The 23,632-nt window shown below is 40.6% G+C and overlaps 1 protein-coding gene across 2 annotated transcripts in view; it reads left to right on the top strand.

Annotated features, from left to right (window-relative positions):
• The window catches only part of LOC126175235 (uncharacterized), a 186,156-nt gene that overhangs the window by 38,372 nt on the left and 124,152 nt on the right, over positions 1-23,632 (top strand). Inside the window, exon 4 of one of the 2 annotated variants that reach the window (XM_049921873.1) lies at positions 3,529-3,620. The exons of the other annotated variant lie outside the window; for it this stretch is intronic. Coding sequence (XP_049777830.1) covers positions 3,611-3,620 — 10 coding nt within the window. The 5' untranslated portion in view covers positions 3,529-3,610. The remainder of the gene's footprint in view (positions 1-3,528; positions 3,621-23,632) is intronic. 2 annotated transcript variants of the gene reach the window in all.

Genomic DNA, 23,632 nt, shown 5'->3' on the forward strand with positions numbered 1-23,632 from the left:
TATACTAACTCCCACTTCTTTTCCGAGATGACTTACTTGAGATGCTCGGCCGACCTTCCTTGCTGGTTAGCCTGCTGCTGCTAACTCTCTTTCACTTCTTCTGAGAAGTATCTGCTAGGTACAGGGATTCCTTAAGTTCCTTTCTATTTGTAAAAATAAGCAGATGTACAAAGTTTCATTTGCGTTAATTGACGACGTATATTTAAACTTCAGACATATTGCGAAACCCAATGTTCACATTACATATATACTGTTTAGTAAGTCTCTCGTGTCTCCAAACGTCAGAAACAAACTAATGTACATATAATAGAAAGATGGTTTAAACACCATGTCCATTCTCAACATGAATCAGAATGCACGTCTACCCTTCAACAAGGCTAAGACAAGAGTTTTTCTCAAGAGTACCTTCTCAGCTGTTCTCGTTATTAAAACAATGGTCACTGACACAATTAGCACAGAATAACATAGAAGTCCCATGGTTCTTCTGTACACTTTCACTAAAACTTCCATGGATCGCCCCACAAGTACTTATCGGTCCCGTTCGACCACCGCGTCTACATTCTTCTCGCGACTGAATTTCAAACCTGAACACACAAACATGTGACGTGCAGTAGGTAGGATTCTATCATCCCACACTCACTTCTAAAATATCCTGTGTTCGAGACGGTAGAAGGCTGAGTGATTCTACAATTTACGCAGAAATTCTCGAAACACAATAAACTGAGCATTGTGTTGTGGTCCTGTGAGAATCTCCTCTACCTGGTCAAACCATAAGTCACTGTCAACTTTCATTAATAATCAACTTACAAGTTTTTCAAGTGTAGTTAGTAGCCTTGATGGTTTTTCACAATATTAAGGTTAAAACAATGAAACTTGGTAGAACGCTAAACTGCCTGAATCTTCTTGTAATAGTGACTGCACTTCGAAGAAGTATTTCAATACATCCATGTCAAAACATAACACTTTATAAAATAAACAATGTAAAGACGCAGCCCTTGTAATATCTTCAAGTGACCAATTAATTATTTGTGAAGTCAAAAGCAACTAAATTTTTAACTTTCATCTTCACATTTCTCTATATTTAGAGCATTTATCAGTCCTTACACCAGGCTGATATCGTGTCATAATCTCATAGGTAATTTGTCAGCTGCAGGCCATATTTGACACAAGAAAAATATAATTCTTCACAAAAAAAGCTGTGCTCCCTGGAAGTAATTGAGTAGGCTGCTTCTGGTATCAGTAGATTCACGGACAAATTTCTAGGAGTATATTCTGGTATAACCTAAAGTGAAATGTCCACATGAAACTTGTTTTCGGAATAGTATATTCAAGACGAAGAATCACTGGAAGCCTCTTCAGGAAATGTAATTCACTCACGAAAGAGGTGATACATAAATCACTCGTTCGAGCGCTTCTTGAGTCTTGCTCGTCCTCCTCATCTGCCTGGAGCCCTTGCTTAATGGGATTAATAGGAGAAATAGAGAAGATCAAATAATAGTGGCAGGATTCGTCACAGGTTCTTTTATACACTCGAATATACAGGGTGAGTCACCTAACATTACCGCTGGATATATTTCGTAAACCACATCAAATACTGACGAATCGATTCCACAGACCGAACGTGAGGAGAGGGGCTAGTGTAATTGGTTAATACAAACCGTAAAAAAATGCACGGAAGTATGTTTTTTAACACAAACCTACGTTTTTTTAAATGGAACCCCGAGTTTTGTTAGCACATCTGAACATATAAACAAACACGTAATCAGTGCCGTTTGTTGCATTGTAAAATGTTAATTACATCCGTAGATATTGTAACCTAAAGTTGACGCTTGAGTACCACTCCTCCACGCTTGAGTACCACTCCTCCGCTGTTCGATAGTGTGTATCGAAGAGCACCGAATTACTTAGGGATCCAAAGGGAACGGTGATGGACCTTAGGTACATAAGAGAAGACTGGAACAGCACATTACGTCCACATGCTAACACTTTTTTATTGGTCTTTTTCACTGACGCACATGTACATTACCATGAGGGGTGAGGTACACGTACACACGTGGTTTCCGTTTTCAATTACGGAGTGGAATAGTGTGTGTCCCGACATGTCAGGCCAATAGATGTTCAATGTGGTGGCCATCATTTGCTGCACACAATTGCAATCTCTGGCGTAGTGAATGTCGTACACGCCGCAGTACATCTGGTGTAATGTCGCCGCAGGCTGCCACAATACGTTGTTTCATATCCTCTGGGATTGTAGGCCCATCACGGTACACATTCTCCTTTAACGTACCCCACAGAAAGAAGTCCAGAGGTGTAAGATCAGGAGACCGGGCTGGCCAATTTATGCGCCCTCCACGTCCTATGAAATGCCCGTGGCCCGTGTTGTTACAACACGCAACTAAACGTCGGAGGTTTCAAGCGTCAACTTTAGGTTTCAATATCTCCGGATGTAATTAACATTTTACAATGCAACAAACGGCACTGATTACGTATTTGTTTATATGTTCAGATGTGCTAACAAAATTAACGGGGCTCCATTAAAAAAAAAGGTAGGTTTGTGTTAAAAACATACTTCCGTGCATTTTTGTGTGGTTTGTATTAAACAATTACACTAGCCCCTCTCCTCACGTTCGGTCTGTGGAATCGGTTCGTCGGTATTTGATGTGGTTTACGAAATATATCCAGCGGTAACGTTAGGTGACTCACCCTGTATATGACCTTTACTGAATGACTAGTTCAATTGCACAGCCAATCTCAGTAACAATACATTAAACCCATTGGTATCTCGAGTTGCCACAATATGAGACGTTAACGTTGTTCAGTAATGTACGTAATATGTAATAAATAAATGCTATGGGCCTACCAGACTGACGCATGCCTTTCGATTTGTTGAAGCTTAAGTCATTTTTGTTAGAGTTATGGTGCGTATTAATTATTTTTGATGTTCATATGTTATCAAGTCACTGTCCTTTCAGTTCAACTGTTCTTCCAAGTGCTTTGTCGTCTCTGACAGAATTCCAATGTCTGTGGCAAACCTCTAATTTTCTGTTTCCTCTCTTTTATTACCTTTAATGCTTGTGTCTCACAGTATACGCCCAGAAAATTAAATGCACGAACGCAAGATCCAGAGGCCTGCAGATGATCAGTTTGCCTACACAATCGGACATCGTAAGTGAAACCCCTGAGTCAGTACCCAATGACAGAAGTTAAAGGCTCTTTAATTGTCAAGGCCCTGTCAGAAATTGACTCCCGAACCTTCAAATGACTCCTGTGCAGCTACCAAACCAGAGAAAAAGGAAGTAAGGAAGATGGACAGATACAAAAAGAGAAAAAGTGTGTGTGTGTGTGTGTGTTTGTGTGTGTGTGCCCGCGCGTTGTATGTGTGCAGTGAAATACAAATAGAAGTGCTTGTTTGTCACACTATCAACGTCGTACGACTCAGCAAGCACAGGACGTAATGAAAGAACTCAAGACAAGGTGTTACGTAAGGAGAGAGGCTGTAACAGATTAGACAGTGTGTCTTGCTTTCAGCTTGCCGGCTGTTGTGAAGACCGCAGTTCTGCGAGAAGAGCGGCGACAGGCGGTTCGTTAAACAGCTGCGGCGGACGACAAAATGGCTCAGCGTAAGTACCGCGCCGCTTCGCCCACTTAGTAAATAAAGTAGGTGCTCTGCTGTTGGCAGTATTCTTCATCGGACGGGCGTTGTTCTGTTGGGATGCTTTCCTGCCACGCCCGTTGCTCTTCCACTTGCGTAGTGAACAAACTCATTACTCCGATCTGTAGCAACTTGTTTAATACGAAACGACCGATTGTTGCGACGTGTCTCAGCGGATGAATGACATCCTGCGCTCTCTTAAGCTGAGGGAAACATATAGTACTTTACGCCATACAGAGTATTTTTTCTGCGTGATAACAGTAGCAAATGTCATAGAGTGGGGCAAAATAAAGCAAACTGCCGATTACCCGACTGAATGCGGGCACGGAACATCCAGAATACGCATTTTGCTGCAAGAGAATGCTACATGCTCTTTTGAAATTGCCTGGCAGATGGAAAAGTGTGTGCTTGACTGGACATGTACTTTATCAACGGAATTATAAAATCATGAAGCACGAGCCGCCTTTACAGCTTGGCAAGCACTTCTTCTCCATGGGAAATTTGGAAAGTAGGAAAGAGGTATTGTCGGAAATGAAACTGTCAGGGTCTGTTTCGGTTCTTCTGTGTCTTGGTCGTTAAGCTCCCATCTCAAACAAGCAATTCGTGTGTTTTAAACAAAGTATAGAAGTCCGTTTGGTTTCTAACGCCAACAGAAGCGTTGTTTTGGAGGAGGAGCAATGTTAATTTCAAAAGAGTCTTGTTTGGTTTTAGAAGAGGAGTTCTGTGTATTTCAGAAGAGAAGATATGTATGTTTCAAAAGAGGAGACGTTTTATTGTTATAAAAGATGAATCTTGTTTGTTGTAGTGGAGGATTTTCATTTGCTGTGGAAGAGGAGTGCTGTTTGTTTTGGAGCAAGTATCACGTTTGTGTTTTGAAAAGTAGTTCATTGTTTCTATTTCGAAGAGGAGTATTGCGTGCTACGCTTAAGAAAATGTTGATTTGATATTTTTGGGCCTTCTAAATTACGTTTTGTACAAAGGTTGTGCTGTAATTTCGGACAACTCAAAGAATACAACATTAGATGGAGAAAAATATAAAAAATAATATAGCGTGACAATCTAGCCATAGAAAGCATTTGTGGAGAGAGGGTGGGCTATAAAAGGAGATGGGAAGTTCAAAAGAACGTAAGAAAGTGAAAAGTAAAGGATAGACAGCAGGGCACTATCTCGCGGAAGGCAAAGGTTCCAAGTTCAGGTATCAATCTGCCACACAGTTTTAATTTACCAAGAAGTTTCAGATCATCACATTCTCCGCTGCAGAGGGAAAATTCATTGTGCTATTTGCATTATTTACGAAACATGCTGCATATAGCAGTTTTTTACATATACATCTATACTCCGCGAATAAATGTGAAATGCATGACAGAGGTATCGCAGTGAATCGGCTATTTGGGATTTTTCCCGTTCCACTGATGTATGGAGCGCAGCAGAATGATTGTTTAAAAGTCTCTGTGCGTGGTTCAATTAATCTAACCTTGTCTTCACAATAATTATGGGAGCGATGCGTAATGTAGTATATTCCTAGAGTAATCATTCAAAGCCAGTTCTAGAAACTATGTTAGCAGACTTTCTGTGGATAGTTTCCGTCTACCTACAAGAGTCTACCGGTTCAGTTCCTTCAGTATCTCTGTGACACTCTCCCACAAGTCAAACATCTGGCCATTCGTGCTGCTCTTCTCTGAATACGTTCTGCTTAACCAATCGGAACTGGTCCCATACATTTAGTCTGGGATGGGTCGCACAAGTGACTTTTAATCAATCTCCTTTTTAGGCTGATTGCATTTCCCTAGTATTCCACCAATAAACCGAAGTCATTCCATTTCATGTCCCTGCAAAGTTCCAGGAATTTGTACGAGTTTACCGATTCTATCTGTGACTCACTGACATATATTCATAGGATACTATGCTTTTTCGTTTTGTAAAGTGCACACTTCCACATTGCTGAACATTTAACGTAAGTTGCCAATATTTTTATCACTTTGAAATCTTATCTAAGGAATTGTGCAGCTTTGCTCAGACTGTACTTCACTGTAGATAACAGCATCATCCGCGAAAATTCTGAGGTTACTCTTAATGTCGTCCGCAAGGTCATTAACCTTCGCAGTACAAAGGGGTGGGAGGGGAGGGGGTGCTTTATTTCCACCTTTTGAAAATTTTGTGATCCAGTCAGGTACACAATTCTTAAAACTTTTTAAAAATATTTATTGTTTTTAATAATTTCTTCTACAGATTCCACCGTTGTTTTAAATTTTCCAGCAAAATTTAACCCAAGAATTTAAGTCTCAGTAGTGGATGCGACTTCTCACAAAAAAATGTCGTATTCATATTTTCAGGTTCAGGACTCTTCTTAAACATTGGAATATCTTTGAAAAGGATGTCGTGAATAAAATTCAACAACAGTTAACTAAACTTGTAATTTTTAAATACTTTTTTGGTTATTGTAAAGTAACCTCCCTCCCACACAGTAATACGCGTTATGGAAAACTCATTGCTATTCATAGGTTTAACATGAATGGGAAGGGACACAACACACTTTCCTGGGGTACAGCCGAAGTTATTTCTACATTTGTAACTGACTCTCTATCCAAGAAAACACGCTGCGTCCTCCCTACCAAGAAATCCACAGTCCAATCACAAATTTCGCCTGATACCCCATACCAAAGACGAGGGCTAGTAGAAATCCTTGGGTAACAGAAGTAATACTGAATTTAATTGATGAAAGGAGAAAATATAAAAATGCAGTAAATGAAGCAGGCAAAAAGGAATACAAACGTCTCAAAAACAAGATCGACAGGAAGTGCAAAGTGGCAAAGCAGGGATGGCTAGAGGACAAATGTAAGGATGTAGAGGGTTATCTCACTAAGGGTAAGATAGATAATGCCTACAGGAAAATTAAAGAGACCTTTGGAGAACAGAGAACCACTTGTATGAATATCAAGAGCTCAGATGGAAACCCAGTTCTAAGCAAAGAAGGGAAAGCAGAAAGGTGAAGGGAGTATATAGAGGGCCTATACAAGGGCAATGTACTTGAGGACAATATTATGGAAATGGAAGAAGATGTAGATGAAGATGAAATGGGAGATACGATACTGCGTGAAGAGTTTGACAGAGCGCTGAAAGACCTGAGTCGAAACAAGGCCCCTGGAGTAGACAACATTCCATTGGAACTACTGACGGCCTTGGGAGAGCCAGTCCTGACAAAACTCTACCATCTGGTGAGCAAGATGTATGAGACAGGCGAAATTCCCTCAGACTTCAAGAAGAATATAATAATTCCGATCCCAAAGAAAGCAGGTGCTGACAGATGTGAAAATTACCGAACTATCAGTTTAATAAGTCACAGCTGCAAAATACTAACGCGTATTCTCTACAGACGAATGGAAAAACTGGTAGAAGCTGACCTCGGGGAAGATCAGTTTGGATTCCGTAGAAATGTTGGAACACGTGAGGCAATACTGACCCTACGACTTATGTTAGAAGCTAGATTAAGCAAAGGCAAGCCTACGTTTTGTAGCATTTGTAGACTTAGAGAAAGCTTTTGACAATGTTGACTGGAATACTCTCTTTCAAATTCTGAAGGTGGCAGGTGTAAAATACAGGGAGCGAAAGGCTATTTACAATTTGTACAGAAACCAGATGGCAGTTATAAGAGTCGAGGGGCACGAAAGGGAAGCAGTGGTTGGGAAGGGAGTGAGACAGGGTTGTAGCCTCTCCCCGATGTTATTCAATCTGTATATTGAGCAAACAGTGAAGGAAACAAAAGAAAAATTCGGAGTAGGTATTAAAATCCATGGAGAAGAAATAAAAACTTTGAGGTTCGCCGATGACATTGTAATTCTGTCAGAGACAGCAAAGAACTTGGAAGAGCAGTTGAACGGAATGGACAGTGTCTTGAAAGGAGGGTATAAGATGAATATCAACAAAAGCAAAACGAGGATAATGGAATGTAGTCGAATTAAGTCGGGTGATGCTGAGGGAATTAGATTAGGAAATGAGACACTTAAAGCAGTAAAGGAGTTTTGCTATTTGGGGAGCAAAATAACTGATGATGGTCGAAGCAGAGAGGATATCAAATGTAGACTGGCAATGGCAAGGAAAGCGTTTCTGAAGAAGAGAAATTTGTTAACATCGAGTATTGATTTAAGTGTCAGGAAGTCGTTTCTGAAAGTATTTGTATGGAGCGTAGCCATGTATGGAAGTGAAACATGGACGGTAATAGTTTGGACAAGAAGAGAATAGAAGCTTTCGAAATGTGTGCTACAGAAGAATGCTGAAGATTAGATCGGTAGATCATATAACTAATGAGGAGGTATTGAATAGGATTGGGGAGAAGAGAAGTTTGTGGCACAACTTAACTAGAAGAAGGGATCGGTTGGTAGGACATGTTCTGAGGCATCAAGGGATCACCAATTTAGTATTGGAGGGCAGCGTGGAGGGTAAAAATCGTAGAGGGAGACCAAGAGATGAATACACTAAACAGATTCAGAAGGATGTAGGTTGCAGTGGGTACTGGGAGATGGAGAAGCTTGCACAGGATAGAGTAGCATGGAGAGCTGCATCAAACCAGTCTCAGGACTGAAGACCACAACAACAACAACAAACCCCATGTGGCTGTACTTTTGATATTAAGCGTAGGAGTGGTACTGAGCCAAATGCTTTTCGGGAATCGAGAAATACTGCATCAACCTGACTGCGTTGATACGTGGCTTTCAGGATGTCATGTGAGGATGTCTAGTGAGAAAAGTGCGAAGACGGGAAATGGAACTTACTTACAAAATTACACATAAAACACGCTGTATTTTGTACCACGTCCTTTTATTTCACTTCTGGAAAGTAATCGGGATTTTTCCTGTTTCTTTTTTCATTCACTGTTTTCCTGAAAACAGTTCGAATTTTCCGTACAGTCAAAGCATCGATATAGCCAAACGAATTTTGTATATTCTAATAACACATAATAAGACAGCTGGTTTGCGTGATAGGATGATAATCATAATAGTGTATTCTAAACGAAATTTTTCGTTCTAAATATAACAGAAGATTTCAGGTTCAGTTTGTTTTATTTTTTTTAAAAACATCGCCGAACTGTGCACGGATAATCGGCAAACCGGCTAATCTGCGCTGATACCGTATGATTGGGAAGTTGCTGTATCCCTTTCCTTTGCATGCAATACAGGCGCAGTTTCTGCTGTATTGCCAGTCGCAAATGTTTGAATTTTACACACATAAAAAAAAGTTTTGCATCACCCCGGGTCCCAAAACTCTTGAAAATAAACGTTGACTGTGGATATTGTATCACAGACACAGTCCCTTTGACTGTTCGGAGGTGTCACTAAACGTGCCCAAAGATGTAAACAACCATGCATGAGCAGCGTCTATTAGACGGAGAGGGTTCGACAGCCGATCAGTTCGTCATTCCACCAGGAAGGAGGTACACGGCTCGTGTTTTCTGTAGTTCAACCTCGCCTAGACGGTCAATATCGCGGTTTTATCGCAACCGCATTGTTACTTTGTGCCAGAAAGGGCTCTCAACAACGGAAGTGTCCAGGCGTCTCGGAGTGAACTAAAGCGATACTGTTCGGATATGGAGGAGATACATAGAGATAGGAACTGTCGAAGTCATGCCTCGCTCAGGCAGCCCAAGGGCTAGTACTGCAGTGGATGACCGCTACCTATAGATTATGGCTCGGCGGAGCCCTGACAGTAACGCCACGATGTTGAATAATGCTTTTCGTGCAGCCACAGGACGTCGTGTTACAACTCAAATTGTGCGCAGTAGGCTGCATAGTGCGCAACTTCACTCCCGACGTCCATGGCGAGGTCCATCTTTGCAACCACGACACCATGCAGCGCGGTACAGATGGGTCTTGTCCATTGACATCACGTCGATGATTATCTCATATGCCTTCAACCAGACCATCGTCACAGACGTGTTTGGAAGCAAACCGGTCAGGCTGAACGCTTTAGACACACTGTCCAGAGAGTGCAGCAGGGTGGAGATTCCCTGCTGTTTTGAGGTGGCATTATGTGGGGCCGACGCTTGCCGCGGCTGGTCATGGAAGGCGCCGTAACGACTGTACGATACGTGAATGCCATCCCCCGACCTATAGCGCAACCATATCGGCAGCATATTCACGAGGCATTCGTGTTCATGGACGACAATTCGCGCCTCCCTCGTGCACATCTTGTGAATGACTTCCTTCAGGATAATGACATCACTCGACTAGAGTGTACAGCATGTTCTCCAGACATGAAACCCTATAGAACATGCCTGGGATAGATTGAAAAGGGATGTTTATGGACGACATAACCCACCAACCATTCTGAGGGATCTACGCCGAATCACCGTTGAGGAGTGGGACGATCTGTACTAAAAGTGCCTTGATGAACGTGTAGATAGTATGCCACGACGAATACAGGCATGCATCAATGCAAGAGGATGTGCTGGTGAGTATTAGAGGTACCGGTGTGTACAACAATCTGGACCACCACCTCTGAAGGTCTCGCTGTGTGGTGCTACAACATGCAATGTGTGGTTTTTATGAGCAATACAAAAGGCGGAAATGATATTAATGTTGATCTGTATTCCAATTTTCTGTACGTGTTCCGGAACTCTCGGAACCGAGGTGATCCAAAACTTTTTTTGATGTGTGTATAATCCATCAAATGGGCATACTCTTCACGTTACTGTCGATGTACTTCTCAAGTCAAATAACTTTGCGAAAGTGGCACTGCAGTCGTAATAGCTCTAAAGCATCCAGTATAGCCGCTAAAAACAACTAAAAATTCATCACAATGAAGAAACAATACCTAAAAAAATCCCACACCACAGCCGTTAATGTAGCTGGTATCCAGTCCACAAAAAGAACACATGATAATCTATAACTTTTTTATGTATCTGCCTGTACGGGGAGTGCACAAAAATATGGAAAAACCGAAAACACCACACATTACCATGCCTAATACGGCACAGGAAACGCGTTGGCGTTCGAAACAACTTCCAGTCGTCTCGAAACACATAAATACCGGTCCTGTATGTTTTTTAAGAGATTCTTTTACCATTCTTCCATGAAAACAGTGACAAGTTCAAGTAACGATGATGGAGGTGGGTGGCGAGTACGTAACCCTCTCTCCAAAATAGACCATAAAGGTTCAAATAATAATGAAAACTGTTGACTGTGGTAGCCAGGGAGACGCGTCAATTCAGCCTTGTGCTCACAAAACCAGACCTGGACGATGGCAGCTCTATGAACAGCAGGCTCTGTCTTCCTGGTATACAGCATCACCAATGTGGAAAATTCGATGTACCATGAGATTGGTCTGGTTATCCAAAATGGTCCATAATCTTTGGCAGTAACGCACCTTGCAGGGTAATCATAGGGTCCGTGAAATATGTCTGCCCAAATCATCACCGGACTTTCGCCATGTTGCGCTCTCTGAACGTAAACTCGGCCAGAAGATAGAAAAAAATACGAAACGAGACTCGTCCGACCAAACTGTTTTCCTCCATTGCCCCAAATCCAGGTTTAATGGCTTCGGCAGCACGTTTTCCTCTTACAGGCATTTGCATCATTGATGAGTTTTGGATTTCCAGTTCTCCGTGCAGTTCCCTGCTTATGGAGCTCCCTTCGTGTTGTTGTGCTGCCGACAGGGGTCACGACAAGAGTATTCATCTTTGCACTGACTTTTGCAGCTTTCGTCCTCTTATTTTTCGTCACAATTCTCTTCGATGTTCGTCCGCCAAGATCACTCGACACACACTTTCACCCGCGTTATGACTACGCGGTTTTCCCCGTATGCAGTATAAATATTCGATACGGTAATTACCTCTTGAAACGCTAAACACTTTAACTACCTTGGTTACGGAAGCACCTACCATACGAGCATCAACAATTTGCCCCCGTTCAAATTCGGTTAGCTCCGACATAATGCTTCACGACTACATAGAACACTGTTCTGACCATGACCGGCACTGGAAACGTATTGACGACACTGCATGGCTGCCGTTCGTAGTTAAATACAACAGCGCTACCTGCCCGCTTGGCTAGCATCTACAGTTATGTTCAGCCATGCATCTCTCGCGGTATCCTCATATTTTTGTCCAGCCTCTGTAACCTGCACTTCGCAAATCACTGTGAAAGTGTAAGGCAGACAGTACTTCCCACTGTAGCACATATTGAGATTTCATACAGTTCCACTCGCGTATTCGCACGGGCTTTAGAGAGCTCTGTGGCGAAATAAATAAAAAAACATTTGATTTTATTGTGTTTTTTAACTTTAGAATTTTTGAAAGGCTTTTCTACGGATTGTATTGACCGGCTTGAATGCGGACAAATACAGTGCTGCGTGAAATATGCCTGTAATATAATTTACCATTCCGATTAATTACATTTTGAATTCTACGTCATTGTTGATTTAATCAGAGTTCTCACCTTAGACGTAGAATTAGTCCTTCTGCCACAATATTAATTTATCAGTCGCCATCGAAGTTCTTCTCTTTGTTGACCGTGTGTATCTTCCTAAGTCGGCATCGGTTCACTTCACGAAGACGGTGGAAACCAGAGAATACAATGCTACGTTGCTTTAAATAATTTTCGTAACACTTCGATACTTCTCACTATTTTTTATTCACAAGACAATAAGACTTGCTCTACTCGTCGCACAAACCATAATTACTAACTACATGGCTGCCTTTCTCACAGTCCAAAAATCACGTCCATCCTCCACGAGGCAACAATCGAAAGTGTCCCTTAGCTCCTTCTTGGAGTATGAAACAAAAGAGAATCCAATGTGAACTTTACAAAGATTATAGTATACATGCCTCTCAATTTATCTTTGGCGCAGCTTTTAAGATATTGTATGTCTCTGCATAGGAATGTGTCATTACAACTGCCCCCCTACTGTATACTGTCACTAGAAAATTTTTATTTGATTGACAGGATACAGTAGTCGACCTTGCAATTGATAGGTTTGGGGGTCTTTTATTTACAACCTTCATTTTTATTGTCTCATTTTCATGGCACTGTGAATTCTTTGGTATTACTGAGTGTGTGTCAGTTTTTGGTATACTTATGCTAATATTTACAAACCTTAATCCTAATATACAAAGTTTTGGTTAACATTGAGAAAACATCATGTGGTAAAGTTTGTACAATAAAATATACAATGAATACAACGTTATTTACAAATGTTTCCTTCTTCATCTGGGGTGAAAATTAAGTCCTTGTATTCCTTTCTGTATTTATTCTGGGGCGACGAGGTTTGTTCGCTAGCCGCAGTGTTGAATATGGGCGGGTGATACGCGCGCCTGATTGTTTGGTCGTCCGTTAGCGGGCGACGTTGGTTGAATGCGCGCGCCAGTGCACTGAATATACACCGACGTGAGGGTACCGTCAAGACTTCCGAACCTCAGTATGCGTGTGCTTTTTGCAGTTCCTTCCAGTACTTAGACTGGATACGACGAGGTACATTGGAATATGTGCCCCGAAGAACACACCACACTATGTGCGAGGTGGAGGACGATCCCGTCGATGCCGCTCCAGGTAAGAAGCGTACCATGTCAAACTTGTTTGGCATTGTTCCTTCCTATTGTGACGCCATGGCTCGTTTGACGATACTAGCTTCAATTTTTCGATGTCACTTGTTTAGGCTCGCTGACACTTGCAACGTAGCACTACTTTGCACAATTTTCATTTCTACACACACCAATTTAACCGCGAGTATTGCGATCGAAACTTCCTTTTTCACTATACTTTTTTCTTCGCATTAACCCCTTTTACCTATTGTACCGAGATTCATTCCCCTCAATACTTCTGGTCAATGTACATAAATATTCACAAATTAGTCAGTCACGGGACTTGGCATGAAATACAAAGTACATCACATACAATGGAATAACATAAAACACATACAATACATTGGTTACATTAATTACAGGAAAAAACTATCGACGAAAATTGAAAAAGAATTTTTGACCACTCATAGTGGCTTCTTCGTCTTGGATTTTACTGACACACACACACCTTTTTCCATTAATCAGTTAGAAGGAACAAGTCCTTTGTTTTCTTTCTTGAACTCGAGTGTAAGTTAAGGTTTACCTTCGTTACGTATTCTTCATACGCAACGACATGCATCAGCATGCAGAGAATACACCTGTAGCCGCTCCACTGCACCTTGGGAAGGGAATTTTCTACCTTCTACTTAGGGTAATGGCAACGACTACGTGTATGCTACGGTTTTTACCTATAAAATCTGAAAATGCACGAAATAATAATTTATATGTAGCGTAACCCTAATATGTACAGTGTTTTGTGCTTAAGCACGTTCTGGTGTGCTTGTAAATCGTTACCTCTAATAAAATTTCCTACATTAACATAGACATATAAACATACAATCTTGAAGTTCAGGGTGTAGCAACTATTAATATGTACAGTGTTTCATAATAGCAGCACGCCCTTGTGTGCGTGTATCATTTTCAATTTAAGTACGCTTATAGGCGTCTTGTGTTATCATGGGAGAAAAAATACAAACATTTTAATGCATCGGTTGTCATGAAAATCTATGTACACGAATAATCAGACTTGCATAGCTTCAGTGCAGCATGAAATTCTTTATGACGTTCTTTTTTTTTTTTCATAGTTTATTTTATAGACGATTCCTTTGCTTACAGGTCGTCGATCACACTACTTACCTGTTTCTCGTACAGCGGCGATATCATTTTCATTCTTTGTGACTGTAAATCGTGATATGTATGTAAGATATAATTTTGACATGATTTATCATTTCATATTTCAAGTGTGTAAAGTAATTCATATCTTCCTTCCGCATACATGAGTGAAGAATCGCTAATGTTGCACTTTGTATCAGGTTTTTCGTATTTTCTGGTAAACTCGTAGAGTCTTACGGTTTTAATTGTTTCTTGACGTTAGGTATACCTGTTTATACGAGGTTGTCTTAAGAGTTTAATTTTCCTTATACACTTCTACGTTGTTTAAGTTCCGTACATGTACAGAGCTTCTTTCGCCTTTCACACATTCATACATACGTTTATACACACAAAAAATATCTACCACTTAATATACACATTGCTGGTGGGGCCCTTTTTCGGTACCCTGCACCATTCCCTCAATATTCCAAAATAATTCAGGGTGTGCTGAGCATCGTCCCTTATACTAATAATACTTACAACTAAATATTTCTTCTTACATACATAACTGCCTTACGGTCCATTAATGCGCAATCATTCCATATTTTCCTCCTTTACACTTTAGCCTTCGTACATATAACCTCGTGTATAGCTTATATATTCTACAAAGTTGTTTGCTGAGTGCTTTAGTTGTTTCCTAACGTTAATGTGTTTCAAATCCTAGGTATTTGCTTTGAGAGCGATTCAGTTCATTACTCACGCTGCATAGATCTGTTTATTATTTTCCTATTTTAACGCTTGTGTCATTCTTTTCCTTAGTCACAAAAATTCACACGTTTACCTTGTTGTTCATTCTAAAAATCGCTAGCTACTGTGTAATGTAAATGTATGCGTTATCTCTTTGCTTTCCTCTTTGCTGCTTTTTCCCAATATGTAATTGTGTGTTGTTCTCGTGTACATAACCTTTCATCCGGTTATCTATCTGCATTATTTATTATTTTTTTTTCTATTTTCTTTCTCCTTCCGTACAAGCTAAGATTTTACTCAATATAATATAATATTACAATACCGTCCATGACCAGTATGTCCTTGTATGTTCACTTTTATTACGTAATACCAGCTTATAATTAAATTTTCTAAGCTACTATTTACAAGACTTGTGTACCCTTTTCCTTCTTGTTTTTGAATGGCTCTCGTCACTGTGTCTCATAGTAAGCGTGGTCTCAAAACTTTTAAACGTTCCGCGCATGCACGCTTGTGTACCATGACTGGACTGCAGGCGCGGAGAAAACTCTGCATTGTTGGTGAACATTATTCCTGATAGCCGCCATCGTGTAATAGAGTCACGTGACGCCTGGACTCGACCGCGCATGCGCCTTCGCGCTTTGTATACACTCAGCTGATCGGACAGGGAAGGGGGAAGATTTCTCCCCGGCTCGCTGCCTACAGCGCGGCCAATGACCTCGTCTTGACAAGCAGCTATCGCGTGCTCATCAGCTGAGCGTTGGATTGCAACTTCGACGCGTGGTTTGTTGCTCGTCTCAAGCGAACAAACTCTGGCCCTCGCGTTAATTTGGCTTCGTTCCTCTCTCTTAAATAACTGAGTTAGACTACAAAAGTACCGTATGGTTTATTTTATAGTGTTAAAGACTCACAGCAACACATTTCATTAGGTGTGGTTAACTATGCGTTTTTTAGCTGGCATATGCCCCCAGTTGGTTACTAGTTTCGATGTTTACTTTATACTGCCGGAAAACTTCCATACCTAAAATACAATTGACGATTAACTTGTCAACGATTAAGAATGTACAGTTTATCGTGACATCGCTAATGGTAACAGGTATTTGCGTCTGCCACTTAATACTTTTTGACGTGTTACCTACAGCTGTCAAGATTTTACAATTTTCCGTTGGCAACGCTGGTACTTTTAATGCTTTCGAAACTTCTTTAAATAAACTGTTAGAAATAATATTCGTAGATGCGCCTGTATCTAAAATTACGTTGGTAATTATAGTTCCTATCTTTGCTGTTATTACAGCCTGCACGAGGTCACTTACCTTGTCCGGTGCTTTCATCTCTTCTTCACATAGATCATCTTCTTCGGTCGCATCCTGATCATATCTTAAAAATAATTGTCTAAGATGTAATGTGTGCTTGTTTGTGCCCCCTGTTGTCAAATCGGTCGGCCGGTGGGGGCTCATTACGACCGATTGTTGTTTACCGGGGGAGACAACGGCGTTGCTTCAGTACTGTCCGTTACATCTACAAAGTGTACTGAGTGGTTATTCTGTCGCCATTTAGTTTCCGTACCGCTGCGTGCAACATTTTCTTGCGACCGGCCGTCGCTATTCCTCCTTGGTCTGTCATTCCTATTACTGTAACTATTGTAATTTTCATTTGTGTGCCGCCTTTCATCACGCGGGCCTGACCAATCATTCACGTGATTTCTATCATTTCCATACCGGCGTGGACCGTAATCTGTACTATACCTTCGGTCTTCACGTCTCTGTGGCGCCCAATTCCTCCGATTCCCGTAATTCCAGGTTACATTATTTGGCCTTGTCGCATACGGATGCCAACTGTGTGTGTTTTGTCCACTGCCATTAAAATGATATCCGTTACCGTTGTTTTGATTGGTTCCGGAATATTCATTCCGATTACTTGTGCTCGGCTCTTCTTCGTATATTAGATCAATTGAGTCAAGCACGGAAAGAAAGTATTCAAGGTCGTTCTCCGGTATGGTTACCAATTTTTCGCGTAAGTTCGCGGGTAGTCTGTTTTTCAGAATTTTGAGAACGTCTACGTGTGGTATTGGATTGTTCCAATAGCGCGTCTTATTCAAGTACTTTTCGAAATACTTTCTCAACCCGCCGTTTTTTAGGTTGAACGGTTGTGGGTTGAATACCTCACGTCGCAGTCTTTCTTGGACCCCAGCAGACCAATATTTCTCCAAGAAAGCCCGTTCAAATTGTTCGTAGGTGACGCACTGTTCAGCCATGTCTGTGGCCCACAAAAGTGCGTCGCCTTGTGTGAAGCCTACTACATATCTAATCTTCTGTGCCTCAGTCCAGTTTCTTGGTAAGACATTTTTAAATGCTCTTACAAATACGACTGGATGAGTTTTTCTGGATTCTGTGGAGAAAACTGGAAACTGTCTATGTTTCAACAGGCTCTCATCGACTAGAATCGTCGAGATGCAAGGCGACACGCCTACTGCCTGTTGCAGCACCGCGTTTGGCGAATAGCCATTGTTTGCCTGCGCCGGTGCGTGCACATACGCCGGACTGGGCGCGTGATGTTCTGCGTTATTGACATCGTAATCTGGCACGGGTGAATAAGTGTCGCGCTGCTTCTTTCTTGACGTAGGCAAGTCATTTGAAACGTTTAGTCTACCAGCAATTTCCTTATGTATTCTGTCCTCGGCTACTTTGATTTCATTACCTAATTTTTCAAAAAGTTTTGTTTCCCGGTCAGTTATTGATTCATTTACATTACCGTTTTCTAAAGTTTCATTTATTTTGATAATGTCCGCCTTGATACGTCGAGTCTCCTGTTTCAGAAAACCGACTTCTTCGTTAACTTTATTAACTTGGTCAGGTATTTCTTCACATGCGGACTGTACTCTTGTTAAATTTAATTGAATAGCCTGTACGTTTTCATGTATTTCTTTTTGTACGGTTTGTGTTTGATTGTGTGTTTCTACTATTTCTGACAGTTCCTGTTCCTGTTTGTTTGTAAGATCTGACAATTTCTTTTCTAAGTCATTTGCCAATACATTGTATACACTATTGACGGTTTTGATGACTTTGTCTTCGATCTTTTGATCGATTTCATTGGTGAGTTTATTTAAGCGTTGATCGAAATGTCTGTGCATGTTCGCCAGTTTTGTGTTCGTTGTGTTGTGGCTGACTTCTAGATTCGCCAGTTTTGTGTTCGTTGTGTTGTGGCTGATCTTTAAATCAGATAATTGCTCGCTCACGTTTGACATCAGACTATATAATGCCTCAAGCGTAACTGACGAAGCTTGTGTGTTTGTATTTATGCCATTATTTGTAGCCATTGTTTCTCTACCACGATCTGATTGAATCGAAACCGGGCTAGGTTCACTGATTTCACGCGAAATATTTTCATCTGATCTGGTAATCGATGCTTCATCGACTGTGCACAAGGTTTCATTTGCAAGTGGTTCATTATTGTTAATCCCTGTGGAGTGCAATTGAATCGTATTTACTTCTACATTATGTTGTGCTGAAAAACTAATTGCGTCATCATTTACGTCACTATTGTCAGAATCGGTGACGTGTCCATGAACATTTGTCAAATTAAAGTTCTCCGATTCCATTGTGGAGATATTATTTTTATCTGTACTTTACTGTTAATCTAAATCTTTAAATTCTCTCGCAGTTTAATTAATAGAAATATCTCGCGATTGTTATTTGTTGCGCGTCGGAAATTTACAAGATGGCGCACTACGTCTTCTAATTCTGCGATTGTTGAACATAAAAAAGTAATTATCAAAGTGTAATTGTGTGTTGCCACAAACACTACCAGGATTTTAATATGGAAAGGAAAAGGTTCTGCTTTAAGTGGAGCTAAGCCAAGGTGCAGCCACTGCATGCGTTTGCGCTTTCCTACCTTAATTCCGGCTGAGCTGCGTCACTCACGATTACGTTAGTTTTGTAAATCCTTGTCCTTGTTCCTTCTGGTTATTGTGCCATCTGTTTATACAGTTAACATTGTTTCACCTTATTCATCATTTTCCATGTGCGTCATGTAACAGAGAAACAGTAATTAGTACAAGTACATTTGTAGCACAACAATGAAGTACTTACTCTTTGTTCCACCAGCACTGTCCCTGTCAGCGGTCGCCAGTGTGGCGAAATAAATAAAAAAACATTTGATTTTATTGTGTTTTTTAACTTTAGAATTTTTGAAAGGCTTTTCTACGGATTGTATTGACCGGCTTGAATGCGGACAAATACAGTGCTGCGTGAAATATGCCTGTAATATAATTTACCATTCCGATTAATTACATTTTGAATTCTACGTCATTGTTGATTTAATCAGAGTTCTCACCTTAGACGTAGAATTAGTCCTTCTGCCACAATATTAATTTATCAGTCGCCATCGAAGTTCTTCTCTTTGTTGACCGTGTGTATCTTCCTAAGTCGGCATCGGTTCACTTCACGAAGACGGTGGAAACCAGAGAATACAATGCTACGTTGCTTTAAATAATTTTCGTAACACTTCGATACTTCTCACTATTTTTTATTCACAAGACAATAAGACTTGCTCTACTCGTCGCACAAACCATAATTACTAACTACATGGCTGCCTTTCTCACAGTCCAAAAATCACGTCCATCCTCCACGAGGCAACAATCGAAAGTGTCCCTTAGCTCCTTCTTGGAGTATGAAACAAAAGAGAATCCAATGTGAACTTTACAAAGATTATAGTATACATGCCTCTCAATTTATCTTTGGCGCAGCTTTTAAGATATTGTATGTCTCTGCATAGGAATGTGTCATTACAACGGTCGCCAGTGTGGCGAAATAAATAAAAAAACATTTGATTTTATTGTGTTTTTTAACTTTAGAATTTTTGAAAGGCTTTTCTACGGATTGTATTGACCGGCTTGAATGCGGACAAATACAGTGCTGCGTGAAATATGCCTGTAATATAATTTACCATTCCGATTAATTACATTTTGAATTCTACGTCATTGTTGATTTAATCAGAGTTCTCACCTTAGACGTAGAATTAGTCCTTCTGCCACAATATTAATTTATCAGTCGCCATCGAAGTTCTTCTCTTTGTTGACCGTGTGTATCTTCCTAAGTCGGCATCGGTTCACTTCACGAAGACGGTGGAAACCAGAGAATACAATGCTACGTTGCTTTAAATAATTTTCGTAACACTTCGATACTTCTCACTATTTTTTATTCACAAGACAATAAGACTTGCTCTACTCGTCGCACAAACCATAATTACTAACTACATGGCTGCCTTTCTCACAGTCCAAAAATCACGTCCATCCTCCACGAGGCAACAATCGAAAGTGTCCCTTAGCTCCTTCTTGGAGTATGAAACAAAAGAGAATCCAATGTGAACTTTACAAAGATTATAGTATACATGCCTCTCAATTTATCTTTGGCGCAGCTTTTAAGATATTGTATGTCTCTGCATAGGAATGTGTCATTACAGCTCCTAGACTGCTCGCTTAATAGTGGTTCTTGAAAGTTCTGTTTCGCGGGATGGTTCGAGTTTATCTCCAAGCGTCTGGCTCTTAATGGTTTTCAGCATATCCGTGACACTCTTCCGGGAGTCAAACAAACCTGTGACCATTCGTCGCGCCCTTTCTTTTTAATTAATCATTCTTCTAACTGATTTATTGCGGCACACCACGAATTCCTTTCCTTTTGCACCAGTCCCCTCACCTCGGAATAGCACTTGCACCGTACGTACTCAATTACTTGTTGGATATATTCCAGTCTCAGATTTCCACTGCAGTTTTCACCCTCTACATTCCCTTCTAGTACCATGGGAGTTATTCCCTATTGTCTTAACACATGTTCTATCATACAGTCCCCTCTTTTATTCAAGCTTTCCATATGTTCCTTTCTTGATCGATTCTATGGAGAATCTTTTCATTCCTTACCAGTCCACCTGATTTTCAGTGTCCTTCTGTTGTACCACATCTCAGACGCTTCGATTCTCTTCTTTTCCTGTTTTCCCAGATACATGATTCACTACCATGCGATGCTCTGCTCCAAACGTACAGTCGTTTTCCTCTAGACAAGGCCTATGTTTGATATTAGTAGACTTCTTTTGACCAGGAATGTCCTATTTGCCTGTGGCAGTACTTCTTATGTCCTCCTTCCTTCGCCTGTCAAGTTTTATTTTTCCTCGAAGCAAGCAGAATTCCTTAACAATGTCCACCTCAATTTTTACGTTAATTTTATCGTTAATATTATTTCTGCAATTTTCCTGACAACAGTTCGAATTTTCCGTAGAGTCAAAGCATCGATATAGCCAAACGAATTTTGTATATTCTAATAACACATAATAAGACAGCTGGTATGCGTGATAGGATGAGTTATAATCATAATAGTGTATTCTAAACGAAATTTTTCGTTCTAAATATAACAGAGGATTTCAGGTTAAATATGAAAGACAATGGGGATCGAGTGTTAGAGTCTCAGTTTAACAGAGCTGTATAGGGCTTGGAATCAAATAAGGCAGAAGCGATAGATTTCTAAAATCTTGAAGGGAAGCGGCAACAAAAAGACTATTCGAGCTGGCGTGTAGAATATATGAGAAAGGAGAAATACTACTAGATTTTCGTAAAAATGTCGTCCACACAATCCGCAAGATAGCAAGGGCCGATGTATGCGAGAACTGCCGTATTGTCAGCCTAACAGCGCATTGCATCCAAGTTGCTAACAAGAATAATATACAGAAGAATGGAATGCAAAATAGAGTCTATTAGGCAGCAATCGCACGGGCTTTAGGGAAGGTAAATGCACCATAGAGGCAGTTCTGACGTTGCGCTTAAAAATGGAAGGAAAGCTTTAAAATACCAAGACACGTTCATAGGATTTGTCGATCTACAAAATGCGTTAGACGTTATGCAATGGTAGAGGATGTTCAGAATTCTGAGAAAAACAGAAGTAAACTGTAGGGGAAGACGTGTTATGTATAATATGCACAAGTACTAAGTGGCAACATTAAGAATGCGAGACAAAGACTGAAATGCTGGGATTAAAAAGGATATAAAACAGCGATGCAAACTTTCACCCCTACTATTCAATGTATACAGCGAAGGAGCAATGATGGAAACAAAAGAAAGTTTAAGGAGTGGCATTAAGATTCAGGCTGAAAGGTAATCAATGATAAGATTTGTTGATGACATTACGATCCTCATTGAAAGGAATTACAGGACGTGTTGAATGGAACAGTCAAATGAATACTGAATATGGACTAAGAGTAAACCGAAGAAACACGAAAATTGTTTTAAAATTACCTATTGTTACTGAAGGCGACATGTTCTCCTTGCGTGCTTTCCCACCAACCATATATTTTGTTTTCTGTCGGGTTACATTCTTTCCCGTATTCCTACTGGCCTGCTCAAGTGTGAAAACGTCTCCTCAATTATCTTCCCAGTTCCTGTCGGCTATACATATGCCATCGCCATAAGCGAATACGATATCTGTACAGATTTATAATAAATTGTTCCCCTGCTCAACAGGTTTGCGTCCCTCTTATCTTCTTCAAAGCAACATTAAAAAGGAGACACACCTTCGCATCTCCTTGCCTCATACCATCTTGTACATCTAGTGGATCAGACGCCATTCCTCTAGTTCTCATACTACTGTGCACCTCATTCATTGTCATTCCCACAAGCCTTAACAAGTTCATGAAAAAGTGATGCATACCTATCCCACATTTAGTTGTCTTTTCTGTTACTACCCTTTTAATGAAGATCTGATTTGTTGTTAATTAGCTGGGGAAGAATACACACTGAGCCAATCTCTCTGAAAACTAGAAAGGAGACAGTCAAACAGTACGTTGCAGAATATTTTTTATTCCAATTTTAGCAGCGTGACTCCTCGATAGTTAGCACACTCCTTCAAATCTCCTGTTTTTAGGACACATAAGTCCTTTTCTCCCATGAGGAGGCATTTTCTCCTCATCCCATGCTGAATTGACCAGTTTTAGGAGAATGTGTTTTAAATGATTTCCACTTGGCTTGAACTGTTCTGTTGAAATGTTATCTGTTCCTGGTGACCTAGCGTTCCTCAATTTCTTCAAAGCAGTTCTCATTTCTTTTAGAATAGGTTGGCCATGCTTGTATCCGAGTGACGTAATCCTTGCACACCTATGGGATCTCTTGGTAATATTCTAGAGTTGAGCAGTTTGTCAACACGTCAGCACCATCTTTCATAGGTCTGTTTCCTCTCACTTACGATTTTCCCTGTTTCACCATTTGCTTAGCTGGTTTTTGGAAAGCACTTAGGGCCTACCTTCCCATAAAATTTATTCACCCTTTCCTGGTTCTCAGGAAGAACTGGATTCCTCGAAGTTTATTTTCATCTATTCTCTCTTTTTTTGTTGATGGTTCCTCTTTTCTATCCTCCAGTTTTATTTACAAATTTCCACTACTTCTCTCGCACAATTTGATTTATCTGAGGCATAGAGAAGGACGTTAAGGCTTTCCAGTCACCCATGATTATTAGACTTTCATCCAGTGGTACATACTGCATTATCATTCAATATCTTCAGATACTTTCAACACCTCTTCTTTTTTTGCTTGTGACGTCAGCACTCATATCCAAACG

This window comes from Schistocerca cancellata, chromosome 1 (assembly GCF_023864275.1).
Source record: "Schistocerca cancellata isolate TAMUIC-IGC-003103 chromosome 1, iqSchCanc2.1, whole genome shotgun sequence".
Lineage (NCBI taxonomy): Eukaryota > Metazoa > Arthropoda > Insecta > Orthoptera > Acrididae > Schistocerca > Schistocerca cancellata.